Here is a 13,761-nt window from a genome sequence, read left to right as displayed (position 1 = left end):
GTTCATAGGACACGGAGTGCGCTAAAGCAAGGTGAATTCACAAGAGACTGCCATGAGCTGGGATACAAAGCATGTCTCAGTGCGGTGCAGTGCAGTGTCAGCTGCTGTTTTACCTTGGCAGATACTAGTTCCTGTTTCTTGCCCTTGACATTGTAACCCACGGGGAGGAATGGTCTAATGCAATGAGTAAAGGACTATCTTCTACTATCAGCAATGCCACAGACGTACTGTGTGGCATAACCTAGCTTTGTGTACTTTCCTCACAGAAGACCATGGACTTACTTGTTTTGGGGTTTTTTTTATATGAAGTTATGAAGTTCTATTTAAATCCTTACTGGGCACTTTCTTGCAGGCTGTGTTGTGTTGACTTGTAAATGACATACTAGAATGATCTCCTATTATATGCACTTGACAAAAGTGGTTTATTATGTCAATTACTGTTTAATGTGTCAAGACTGGAAAAAGTCTGTTAAAAACTGCAGACATTTACAGAGATAATTTAGTTTGCATAGTGGCAAAACAACCATCAGTTTCCAAAAAAAAGTGTGTTAACTCTTCATAAAACTCTTAATGTATAGCACCTAGTGAGTATGCACTTCTGAGGAACTGAATGCATCTTTTACTGTACATTTTATTAAAGAAATAATTTCTAGGAATGTTTTTCCATACTGTGACTATAATGGTTAAGCTTATATATATATATATATATTTACACACATACCTATGTATATTATACCTATGTATCTTATACAAACATGACTACACCACTGTAAAAAGAAGCTCTTCTGTCGCTTTTTTCCACATTTTGGGGTCACTTTTTCTTTCGGAGATGAAGTTCTGCCGTTAGATGGCAGTGAAATACCAGGAGGCTAGTTGTGCACTTTTTTCCACGCCAGACTGCAATTTCAGACGTGCATGGCTGAAAGAGTTTTATATATTTTTCTAAAGAGAGACTCTGCTATTGTGTCTAGATTAATGAAATTCTCAATAATGGTTTTATTTGATATATGGTTTAGCAATTTAAAATATTGTCTGAAAACCTGCAGATAGGACTGTTCTGTTGACCTTGGCCTCAGTCCACTCTTGGAGCTACAGTGTGCTAAAGCATGGGCTGGTGTGCTTTCTCCTTAGTCGTGAAGAGCTCTTGAATGGCCAGTTGTTTAGAACAAATTCCACCTGCACAAACCATATTTAGTAAATTATTGTCACAGTTAGTATGCAAATCATCCAGTTATTAGGGACAAGACTGTTTTTCATGTCAAGTTGTTAAACAGATTTTTACATCTAACTTTTCTAAGGTAGTGATTCAGTGGACGCAATGCTAAAGGTCCAAGAAATGTATACAAGAATGCAGACACACGTACTTCCCCAGTATACTCTTTCTGTTACTACTATTACTGTAGTGATCCCTGACTAAGGGAATTTTAGAGATTGAGCTGATGTCTTTCTATTTAATGGCCTTTGTTGGATTTATCTCCTGTTAGTGTGCCTAATTGTTTTTCAGTCAATGTAAACTCTTGGCATCTATAAACATCCTGTAGCACTGAATTTTAGACTTAGCCAAATACTATGTGGGAGTAGAATACTTCCCTCTGTTATGAACCAGCCTCCTGGTAATTTCATTTGCAAGCCTTTGCTTTTGTATTATGAAAAATATTTGGCATCTTCACACTCTTCAGGATTTTGTGCCCTGTTAGTCACCTGATGAATCCCAGTTATGCATCTCTTTAGATGGAAGCCACTCCATCCTGTTGTCTGTTGTACAAGTTCAGGCTTTACATTCTTTTGTTATTGCAGGACCAAAACTGAATGCAGGAGCTAAGGTTCAAGTACATCATGTGTTTACATATTGACATTTTTTCTGTACCGTTCTTTTCTTAATTTCTAGCATTCAATTTGCTTTCTAGAACTCTACGAAACACTTCTATAGGATTATCAAATGTAACTCCCATGACTTCTTTTCATATGACTTTCTGATGGTGGAGCATTTGTAGCTACATTTGGTTTGCATTACACAAAGAGCTTTAAAGCAGTTTGGTTATGCATTATCCAATATATGTCGTATTCAGTACAAATATAGAGGTTTCCTTTTGCTCTAGTAGTCAGGGAATATTTAAAGTATTTGGAATGAAATATGTGTGTGTAAATTATATACATATATTGGAATTATCTGTGTGTGTAAAGGGTACTGAATTGAGGATAAAGTTGCTGAAAACTTACAGTAACTGTCTTTAGGAATACTCCTGGTTGTAAGTGAACAAACTATTCTTTTTAGATTTTTATATTTGTCAGTTGAGCTTATCAAGGTGAAGTCAGGAGTTCAATTTATAACCTTGTAGCATCCATTATATATTCCATGTTTTCCAGATGTGAGATGATGCAGCTTTGCCTGAGAATATTTTTTTAATCTGAGTAAGTTAAGAGCTCACTTTGTGCTCACTTTTGCTGAGAACCATTCTATAGGAGTAACTATGACTGTAAGAAAATAGGTTTAGCTGCTCTTTACAACAGTTGCTTATCACTTTTGTATATCTGGACAGATAAAAGAGGCAGAAGCCAAAGCTGCTATTGAAGAAGAAAAACGAAGACAACAGGTATCAACCTTTCTTCTTCCTCACCCACTTCCGCCCCCACCGTGTTCTTGTTAGGAAATCATTTAACTTACATGCAACTAAAGATGTATAGTTTGTAATGTGATACGGACAGTCATTCTTGTCAGCTGTTCTCTTACTCTAAGACGTGTGCTGTGAATGATCTACAGTGGTTAAGAGCCCACGTTTGCCCAAACAATTTTCATAATTTTATGCAAAATGATAATTAATCAGTTTAATCTTGCATTACCACGTGTATAGTGTAGTTTATTTTTAAATTACTAAGTACTCTTGATTTAATTGAACACTTTATAATGCATAAATGCCGCAGAATGGCTGAATAGTCTCCATAATGATTTAAATATTGGGTAAAACTTCCCTCTGCCCTTCCATCATGAAAGAATGAGGAAGCCTAAATGTATCTCTGTCCTCCAAGGTCTCAGGGGGTGGAATGAACATGTATTTACTGTAATTGCTTTTGTTGGTGAGCGTATGTTGTCGGCATTGTAATCCAAGAAGCTTCTGTGCCAGCTGCCTGGAGACACTAACACTAATCATATTTCAGGCAATACCCGTAAGCTCAGTTGGCGGTGATGGCTAGGTCAGGTTTGTCATCTAGAGGCTACAGCCTTAATGCGCTCCTTCCAACTGGTTCACGCATGTATGCCTGTGCCTGAGCATTTGACACCAAACCATATTCTAAGTTCAGTGTGTGCTTTCTGACTCACCTTTTACTCAATTATCACAACAGTTATGTATTAGGTTATACTCCTGTTTTCACCTGGATGTCACACTCCGTTTTTATCGCAGCCCACTGGCGCACTCCCTGCTTAAAAGCCCCCATCCTCTTGTACCATTTTCCCAGTCTCATTAGGATAGACAGCTTCTCTGTGCGTCACGACTGCTTGTTATGCATACTTTGATTAATTGCCTAGAGACTTTATTAAAGCATTATGTCTACCAACGAATGCTCTAGCAAGGCCTGCTTTTGTTTTTCAAAGGGGAGCGTGTCTATGCATCGTGCAGGAAAAGCATGCAGTTATGTACCTGTTGTCCAAGGGACCAGGTGTTGTCTTGTGATCATCTTGTAATGTTTGTTGTTATGTTAATGACTCAACTGTCCACAATATTAAGGGAACGTGTGATCATACAACTCATAGACAGTTCATGTCGTTCTTCTGGTTCTCTAAGCTGGCCTTGGAAATGTTAGTTCTGGGACATAGGCCAGGAAGGTGTAGCTTGCATACAGATGTCTGAAACATTTTGTTAGGCAGAGGTAGTCTATAACTCATGGTTATGCTAGCTAAGTACTGAAGCATGCTAAAGGACATGTAAGCATGTTCTTTACATGTGTAAAATTCTAGAGCTAGAAATTCAGAGTTGCTGGTGTTTGTATTGCACCGACTGTGTTTTCATGCATTCCAACAGACATCCCAGTTACTAATGATTTCTGCCTCAAAATCATGTAACTTATAGTCCCTCTAGTGAAGTCTCAGTAATGAGGCTCCTCTGAAACTGTAGCAGGTCCACTCCACCAGCATAGTGTGCAACGTCATTTTTGTCTTGATTCTTCAGCAGTGATAGTTTCTCTCTGCAGTCGCACCACTGTTGCTTTCTACTTGTACATTCACTGAAGTCTCACAGTTACAGTCCAGCAGTACCCTTGTGCAGTATATGGCAACTGCTTCTGTGGACGTGTTGTGTGATGGATGCAGCTTCTGGCATGGAAGACTTCACCGATACATAATCAAGCCTATTAAAAGGTTAATTAAGAGTGGCCAGTTATAGCACAATAGCAAACAGGACAACAGAAAAAAAACAGGACAACACTAATTAAAAGAAAAAGTAGAACAACAGTAACTAATAAATAGGCTGTAGAATTGCACGCAAGTACTAACCTCAACTACTGCAGCCTTTTGTCTAAAATTGATTCCCTTCCAATTTGACCTCATAATCTGCCATCTGGTGATGCAAATTGGAGGACATCACTATCATAGGGTGTTGGGTCACATTAAGAGTATATATTTGTTGAGTATACTCTCTTCTGACAAAAGTTTGCATGTTGTACCACCTTCCTGATCTCTTTAGCCCATTTTTATATAGACAGTCCATCTGTTAGCCACAGCTTCTTGAGACCTGTTTTGAATAATACTTCATTAAATCCTCTATATACAAACTAGTTAGTGCTCTGGTAAGCCTGCACATTTGTATTTTGGTATTTGCTATATTTGGTAGCAGCTTCTGCTAATATCATTTACAGATGGAATCGCTTGTTTCTTAGTAGAAGAGAGATGGCTTGGTTAGGCTTCTCGTCACGGCCCTAGCAGCCAAACATTCCCTCTGCTTCTCATTCAGAGGCACTGTGTGAGGCCAGGGTTTTCACAATTGCTAGAGGTGGGAAAAAAGATCAGTGATTATTTAACAATTCAGATGAAACTCGCTCTCTGTCCCACTCTAGTGTGAAAGATTTGGTTAAATTTTTGAGCTAACTGGTAACAGTCCAGAGTTTCAATACTGAAACTCGAGGTCTCAAACCTTAATTCTAATTTAATGAGTTGTGTGAAGGAGTTTGTTCCTTTTTTTCCTAGAAAGAAAAATGTTTTAACAGCTCCCTAGAAGTTACAAAAGTCAAGCACCCCCACCCTGTAAAATACAAGACCTGCAATTTGAGGATATATGCTTTGTGTCTCTATAGTTACTGTTATTTACATTCATGTAGCTACGTTTTCCCATGGGGCTGCTACTCCTTCCAGTGCAGGAAGAATATAGAGAATAACATGAAGGAGCAAAATGCAGTTCCTGAGCAACACTAAACTAGACAGTATCTGAAATCAATTGTTTTCAGTATACAGTTTAAATAAATGCATTTAATTTTACTTTTAATATGTCCATACACAAAGAAGTTAGGTTCTTACTCTAAATAAAAAGCTTGAGCTTGCTTAGCTTGAAAATGTCAGGTAGTTTGAAGACTGGGCACAACCATTATTTTATTGTTCAGACATCATTGAGGTGACTCTTTGGGAACGATGACAGTTATATAAAATCTGTAGGTAGCTTTTCAAGGATAGTGATAGCTTCTTTCTCGTATTCTGCACCCACGAACCTTTTTTCATTGTGTTTTGCTTTTTATAATGTATTTATTTTTAGCTGGGTTTTTATAAAGATCACTAGGAAAGCAATTCAGTACCTGTTATGTAATTGTTCAAGCCCTATATTTTAATTCAGATTACTGCCATTCATGAAGCACTCTTGCTTTTAAAACTTACAGATCACAGGTATATAATAACTATAGAAGCCCCAAATTCTATTTAGCGTCTGTTTAAAATTAAATACTGCCACATTATCTCTAAAACCTGAAGAACTCTCCATTTGCCTCCAGATTTTGGATTTTGTCAAACCTGTTTCATTAGAATACTTTGCTTTTCTAAAGGAGGATGAGCTAGTTGAAAGTAACCTTGTTTCACATAGCAGGCTGTGGAAATTTGTCTGAACTTTTCTCCCATATGGTCGGAGAAGTGCCAACAATTTGTGCCTTTATTAGATACAAAGGAATAGGCATCAAGACGGGTCCCTTTCCCCTGCGGACAGTGCTGTCTGGCACAAGGAGGGAAGTAAGATCTGCTTTGTGAAACTCACAAGTATTTGCTGTCAGTAGAGGAAAACCAGACACATCAGGCAATCTTGAGTTCCAGAGGAAAATTGTATTTACTGGGCTACTTCTCTGCCCATTTCCCAAAACTGTCTTATTCTTGTTTCTTTAATGTACCTACCTTATTGTCTTAGTCCCTCTCTTCCTGGCAGCGCTGCTGTAGTAATGTAGATTGATTTCCTCTCATGGCCAGGCTTTGTCTCTGTTCACTCTCCATGTTTCCTCTGCTTCAGCTCAATCTTGTGCCTTTTTGCCCAGCCAGTCCCAGCTAGCTGCACTCTGCTGCTTCTGTCTCTCTTCTCTCTTTCAGTTCATCTAGTCTCTCTGCTCCCTAGCTCCTTGTCCCATGCTTTCTCTAGCTGACAGCTCTACCCAAAAATCCAGATAATCATCGGACCTTTTCTGTTTTTAGTCTGTCTCAGCTCTCCTTTAGAGCAACTTTCCTGATTTTCCTAGCAATTAGATGGCTCCTCATTGGAGTCTCATCCCAGTCTTGCGCTCTTTGTTCCAGGCTGCCTAATCCCAGTTTTATTTCAGTTTTGTACCCTAAAATGAGTTTTGTCTGTATTCTCTTGATACCCGTTTAAAAGAGGATGAGGAATAGGGATCAGAGGATCCTGCTGTTCATTCCAGGCATCACCCTGAAACTGCTGTTCTAGGTCGAAGCTTGGCATTCTTCTCATTTTTCCAGTTGCTTTGCTTCATTTTCAGGCACAAGAAGATGTGCTTTCATTTGAAGGATGCTACTACAGTCCTATATGAGTGACTAAGTGTTAAGTTATAACACTTAACAAATGGAATCTTTTTGTGCATGTCTAAGATTATAGCTATTAATCTAAAATTTAGCTGAGCATGCAAAATATAAAGAATTGGGTGGAAGATGGTAGATTTTTTTAATTTATGTTTTTATTAATTTATTTTTAGCAGAGGGTGCATCCAGCTGGCATATTCAAATTGTGCCAGGGGAGGTTTAGACTAGATATTAGGAAAAATTTCTTTACTGAGAGAGTGGTCAAGCATTGGAACGGGCTGCCCAGGGAAGTGGTGAAGTCACCATCACTGGAGGTGTTAACATAACTTGTGGACGTGGCACTTTGGGACATGGTTTAGTGGGCATGGTGGTGTTGGGTTGACGGTTGGACTTGATGACCTTAGAGGTCTTTTCCAACCTTAATGATTCTGTGATTCTACATTATGAGGGGTGGGTCTTTGAAGATTTCAGCCTATGCTTTTATACACGTTATTGTAATAGCTTAAATACGTACAAGTGCATTTCTTTAATAGGGAAAATAATGTCTTTTTAACATATTTCATGGAAATACCAATCTTATTTTGGCTTAATATATTCAGCCCGAGTTAAAAATCTGATGTAAAACTTCAGTTGATTGCATTTTTGGCAGTGTTTTTTATAGGAAACTAAACAATGGTTTAGTACTTGGAAGCAAAGAGCTTTGTAACCATGGGATATAGTGCTACCATCTCATCTGTAAGATGTATAATTTCCATTGGCTGACAGTTATTTTTATAAAATGTTTTTTTGGAATGTTATTTAAAATCTGCACGTTTCCTCATTTTTAATTCTGACACAAATGTCAACTGCTTCTGGTTTTCTTCATCTAGGCTGAACTGGAAGCTTTTGAAAACAGATTAAAAGGGAGAAGAAAGAATAAGAGAAAAAAGGATGAAGTAGAAGTTGAACGATCATCATGGCAAAAATACAAGAACCTCATTATGCTGCCAATGCTTGGAGTTGCTGTTGTGATGGTTGCGTGGCTCATGGCCTACAATGACTGAAACGACTCAATATCTAATATACCTCAGTCAGGCTTTAGGTAGCTGTTATTCCTAGAATGTTGGTCTGTGTGTAACAGAACTTAATATACATAGATTATGTATGTATACTGTTTGCCAAGAAAACTGCAGAGGAGGGAAGAAATGTCACCTTTTGTGTTATTACAGTCACAGCACAAAACTGAATTCGGACACTGAAAGTAAAAGTAGATTTTAGTCTACATTGAAGTGCTGATGTAGTTCATCTGACAGGTCTGTTAACATCTCTTCTATTAATATATTGTGTTGCTTTTCCTTGACTCCATTTCATAGTATTAAAAATAGCTTAGTATAAAATACTTTATTGAATATTTGTTTCCTGTAAAATCAACTTAGTGCTTTATTGGAGATTAGTATTCTTGTGCTAGTCTTTGTTGTATCACACAAAAATTTCTGTGTGTCACGTCAGTTTTGATTGTAACAACTAATGGGGAACTTCAGATCACTTAGGCTTGAACATTCTGAGGCCTCACGTCAGAACTTTGTTCAGAGAAAGAAAATGTGAACTGTCTTTCAAGTCAGCTGTATCACAAACAATAAAATGGGCCCACTTACACACTGTGGGGTTGGTATTTTGGGTGTTCCCACCCTTGTTTCCTCAAAATCAAACCAATGGCAAACTTCATTTAGTGGACAGATGCATCCGCTGAACACGGATGTGAAGTAGTTTTAGGGTACAGGGATGTGCTGTCATCGCTGCCCCCATCACCAACAGCAGAAAAGCAATTTGAAATTGAACTTAAAGCATCACTTGCCTATTTGCATAGATAAATGTCACATTGGAATATTTGCATAGGTATGCAAAGCCATAATTAAATAGTGTTACAATACAATTATAAGTCGTTCTGAAGCCATCTGAATGGGGTTGCTAATCATGTATAAACTATCTAGTTAATCTTTTAAACATTTTAATATTTTCTTACTGACAGTTTAGAATACCTTGTTTTTGGAGCTATTCAGTTGGTAGAACTGAAAGCTTTACACAGCTTCGAGATTATTAAAGGAGCTACATTGTCTCAGCTGAGGGACTGCAAGTTAAATTTGGGGGCGGGTGAAATCAGAAAACTAGATTTTTAAACTTCTGCTAGAAATTTTATGCTGATACTTGAGCATTGCGGGTAACTGAAAAGGGCTTACAAGATCCTGTGAAAGATGAGGTACAAAGCCAAAGGGCATTAGGCTGCCCTTGTAATTCAGGCATGTAATTTCATCACAAATCCTGCAAAAGCAGTGGGACCATTTGTGCGCATTAGAGAAGACTGTAGTTTGTTTGAAAGCTCTTTTCAGTTGATTTTGGCCCACTTATAAAGGGACCCAGTATTAATTTGAGTTGATATCCAGTTGTAATTATGGTTCAGCAGCAGGTAAAATGTAAAAGCTGCAAAAGGCTTTTAGATTGTGTAGTTTGACCACACGGGGAGAAAATCTCTTTTCAGTTTTTCACCTAAGTTTGGTCAAAGAGAAGAGAGGTAAGGAAAGCTTTGCAATAGTTAGCATGGATTGGTGATAGTTGATAATATTTTATGGTTTGGGTTTTTTAATTAATTTTTAGATATGCATACTACTTCTGTCATGGTGTGTCAGGCCATTAGTATGTAAAGTTGTAGAATTAATTGAAATTACACTAGGCAATCATAGCTGTATCTCTGTTGAATTATCTTACTTTCTAGTATAAGGAATAAACTGTTTTCCATATTTTTACTTCAACTCTTTTCTATACTATTAATGCCTGGAAGATAATTCCATATGTAAGTATTGTTTCTTTAACCAGGTGAGGTGATGCTATTATGTGACTGTGTATGCCAATAACTCTCCTGTCACTGAGAGAAAAAGAGAGGGTTTTTTGTTCAGCTGAAGTAAAATATGATGTATTGTCCAAAAATACAAAATGATACCTTTATAGCTGAAATGTGCAGGTCAACATGAATGTTGTGGAAACAGCTTTTATCTTACATGACCATAACGCATTTTTCTATTTACTGTTAGCTGCTTCTTTAAAACAAGTACAATGTAAAGTTTCTCCTTGCCTCTACAGCAAAGAGAAGAAACTCTCTCTACAGAGCTACAAAAACAAACTGCACTTGAGTTATATGTTTGATGTAGTTCTTAATGTTCTTCTCTGCAAATTTTGCAGCATTTGTGTGAAATATTGGAGAGGGAGAGACTTGCTTCTCATTGATCACCTTTATTACAGCAAGGAAGCACACCAATCTTTGAAAATTCATTCCATTCATACAAATGCGTGTATGAGTAGGCATATTCCCTTTCTTAAGGATTTGTATCTCTCCTGAACCTTGCATATGTGAGACATACCTATTTTTGAAATTTTATTCAAAATAATTCTGTATATCTTATGACTCAGATGGTTGGATTCGCACTCTGTTGGTCTGCCTCCTGAACCAGATATTTGTCTCTTGGCATAAAAAAAGTGTGGGGGTTTGAGCAATCTGCAGTTTAATAAATCACTGGTTTCTATTTGGTTTTTTAAATTATTTTTGCAGCTAATTTTTTGCCTTTTTTTGTTGTTGGAGCTGCATGTTGCAGGCATGACAACCTATGAAGTAAAAGGTACAGAGAAAATCACCTGTTATTCAGTACACATGAAAAATGGTAATTCTAGAAGGGAGACACTGAACTGAGGGGGGGGGGCGTGTGGTTCAGCAATTTAAATGTAATGTACCATTTCATAATGTAGTGAGCAAATATTTTGGATGTTAACAGTTTGCCAAAAAATACATATCTATAAGTATACATTAAAGCAAATGATAGAATCTGACCTGCTGTTGAAGGGAAATTCTAGAGAGACAAGCCTGAGTCTGCAGGATGCTTGAGGATGCAGAATATTTAGCTATGTGTAAAATGAAAAAACTTGGTGGGGGCTTTTCTGGGCTCTGAACGCATTATGGTGGGCATTCATCGTTCCGCTGAACCAAGGTGCTTACAAGTTGTCAATATATTTTGGATCGGAAACTCCCTGGACAAGTTTGCTCCCTGTAACAATAACATCCACTGTGTGTGTTAATTTAATGTAAAAACCAAGTCAGGCAATAAACGCATCAAAACCAACTTGACAAATTGTTTGTTCTCAAGAACTGGTGTAGTAAAGCAGCAAACTTCTGCTGGGTAGTGACAACTGACGTATTGCTGCAGAAGTTTTAGGCATGGTTTTTGTTCCCTTATCTGGCAGCTATAGCTCTTGATGCTCGGATTGATGCTGGAATTACGTAATCACGTTCCTTCAGGTTACTGCTCTGACAAAATTGTGAGAATGGGTTGGGGAAGTAGATTAAGATGAAACAAATGGGAATGGACTTAGTAGATTATTTTTTTGGCCTCATATGGGGAAATATAGCTGATTTATTAGACATTTGTCCTGACCTTAACTACTAGAGAAGGAAATACTACTATGCAGATAGCACAAACTTTTGTCATAAAAGCTTCTATGCGTGATTGTGGCTGAACGCTGAGTTTATCATCTCAGTAGTTGTGGCTCTGAAGCCTATCTGCTGTATGCCGGCTCTGCTGGGAGTGCCGAGCCCGGGTGTTACGGGGTTAGAGCACAGAGATGCTTAGTCTGAAGGACATTCCTGTGCCAGGCAGTGGAAGCTTGATGTGTGCGGTAGCTGCTCTCTGCTGCATGTGGAGTATGCTTGCGTGGACAGTCCGTGGGTGACCCTGCCCTCAGTTTCATTTAGCTCAGATATCCCTCTTCTGCTTTGATTTCATCCCATTGCTAGTTGTTATCTATGGGTGTTTTAAGTCGCTCCCTTTTCTTGCTTCATGAATGTAAGTTTATTCATGCCTGCCCTTACCATTCAATTAAATCAGTCAGTCGCTCTGAAGAATTATAAAATGAAGATACCATAGTGGTCTGTATTTACTAGGAAGGGAAATGCAAGGTAAAAATTAGAAAAAAATTAAGTCAAATTAATTATAAGATAATGAGACATGCTTGCTTCTTTAACTAATGGTTACATGTTAATGAATTATTTGGGCTCTGCATTAAAATATTTATATGCTATGCTACCAGAAAGCAGGTTTCTGGTATGGACAGTGTATCAATATGAGCTCTGTGATACATTAAAGCCTATATATTATACGGTAGACTAAATGGCAGATGTCTAGAAATAAGCCATACTCTGAGGCTTAATTCTCTGTAGCCATACAGAGAATGGCTACTCTGTAGCCAGACAAAGCCATACTTTCTAGCTTAATTCATCCAAGTATTATTTAATCTAAATAATTATTTCTTGTGCAATAATTTCCATAAAATTGCCAACAAAACCAGAAGTCAGCTTAGGCTTTCTTTGTGTGCTGAACACTGTGGCTGAATCTTGTAGCTGTGACTGCAATTTGAATGGCTGCCCTACTTGAGGAGATGAGTGTGAGATTAGGAGTCAAGACTGGTTTGGGTTTGGAATTCACACTGCTGAAGAGTAGTACTGCTGCTGAAGAGAAGACATCCTCCATCCACTGCCAAGCTGGCTCTGCATGTCTGAGCCATCTATTGCACTTCTTAGATTTCAGTTTTTGGTTGTTCTTATTGTAATTTTTGACAGGGCTAACTAATCTCTGTGAAATGCTGTAGTAAGTAATGAATTACGATTTGACTCCTCCCTATCAGCATTACAGCACGAAACATTTGTTCGTTTACATTAAGCAATTTGAAGATTTTGCTTCTGTCTCTTTCCATGCTTTTCATGTTATTTGTGCAATTGTTTTAAAAACAAAGCCAAAACCACTGCTTTCCTCCAGTGGGGACTTTGCTTGGTCGGGTAAAAAAAAAATAAAAAATGCAGGAGTGAGTTACCACGAGCAGGCGTTACCCGTGTACTGTGTCTGGAAGAACAGAGCACCCAGCCTCTGCCCCGTAAAGTTTTCACACAAAAAGGGACAGGATCTAAATCTGAAGGTATGGAAATAAAGCTATCATCTGGAGAAAAAGCTGGAATAAAACACTTCTTCTGAGGTTGTCTTAGACTTATATAAAGAAATTCTATATGAAGGGTATCATCCTCACTGATAGCTGAGAGCAGTTACCAGGGATAGACGCTGTATTGGTGTTGAGGTGGTTCACATTTTTTGTGTGTTTCCGACTCACCGTTGGAAGGCTAGCATTATTAGAAGCACTAAAACATGCACTGTAAAAGCTGGAAGCCTTTCTCTTTTACAAATGTCATCTCAGAAGCCGGTCGTGGTGCCAGTGCCAGCTCTCTGTGGCCCCTGGAAGGGTCCCGAGCTGCTTCTGCCTATCAGCCATGCTTTTTGTCCTGTTGACTTCTTCATTCTTGGGTAGCGCTTGCGAGCTGCCCTACGTACACAGACCCGGGCTCCAGCGGCACCCGACACCGTTGGGTGCGGATGCAGGGAAGAGGGGGTGTAAGTGCATTAAACAGCAAGTCTTAAAAGCCGATGTCTCGTGGGGGTGGGGCGTTTGCGCTGTCATTTGCAGCCTCAGGCGGCACTCCTCTCGGCAGGAGGGCTTCGCTTCGAGAGGTTTGCGGCGGCGAGCACGCCCCTCCAGCCTTCGGGTCCTTGGGGTCGGTCACGGCCGGGACAGGTGCAGCGTCCCCGGACGCCGCGATCCTCCCACACAGAGCTTCCTGATACGGGAGGGACGGGGTACGGCAGGTTTGCCTGGTCCCCAGAGGGGCTGGGACCGGAGCCTGACTACGGGGAAGGAGCTGGAGG

General features: G+C 39.0%; 1 protein-coding gene across 1 annotated transcript in view; it reads left to right on the top strand.

Moving 5' to 3' along the window:
• Positions 1-8,332, top strand: part of NFXL1 (nuclear transcription factor, X-box binding-like 1) — a gene marked incomplete at its 5' end in the record, with an annotated part of 45,572 nt that extends 37,240 nt beyond the window's left edge. Inside the window, 2 exons of the mRNA XM_010292291.1 lie at positions 2,541-2,594; positions 7,861-8,332. Coding sequence (XP_010290593.1) covers positions 2,541-2,594; positions 7,861-8,034 — 228 coding nt within the window. The remainder of the gene's footprint in view (positions 1-2,540; positions 2,595-7,860) is intronic.
• Between the last annotated feature and the right edge of the window lie 5,429 nt (positions 8,333-13,761).

Source organism: Phaethon lepturus, unplaced genomic scaffold (genome assembly GCF_000687285.1).
Source record: "Phaethon lepturus isolate BGI_N335 unplaced genomic scaffold, ASM68728v1 scaffold22478, whole genome shotgun sequence".
NCBI classification, from domain to species: Eukaryota; Metazoa; Chordata; class Aves; order Phaethontiformes; family Phaethontidae; genus Phaethon; species Phaethon lepturus.
The sequence above is the reverse complement of the archived record's forward strand: the minus strand, read 5'-3'. Positions and strand labels throughout refer to the sequence as shown.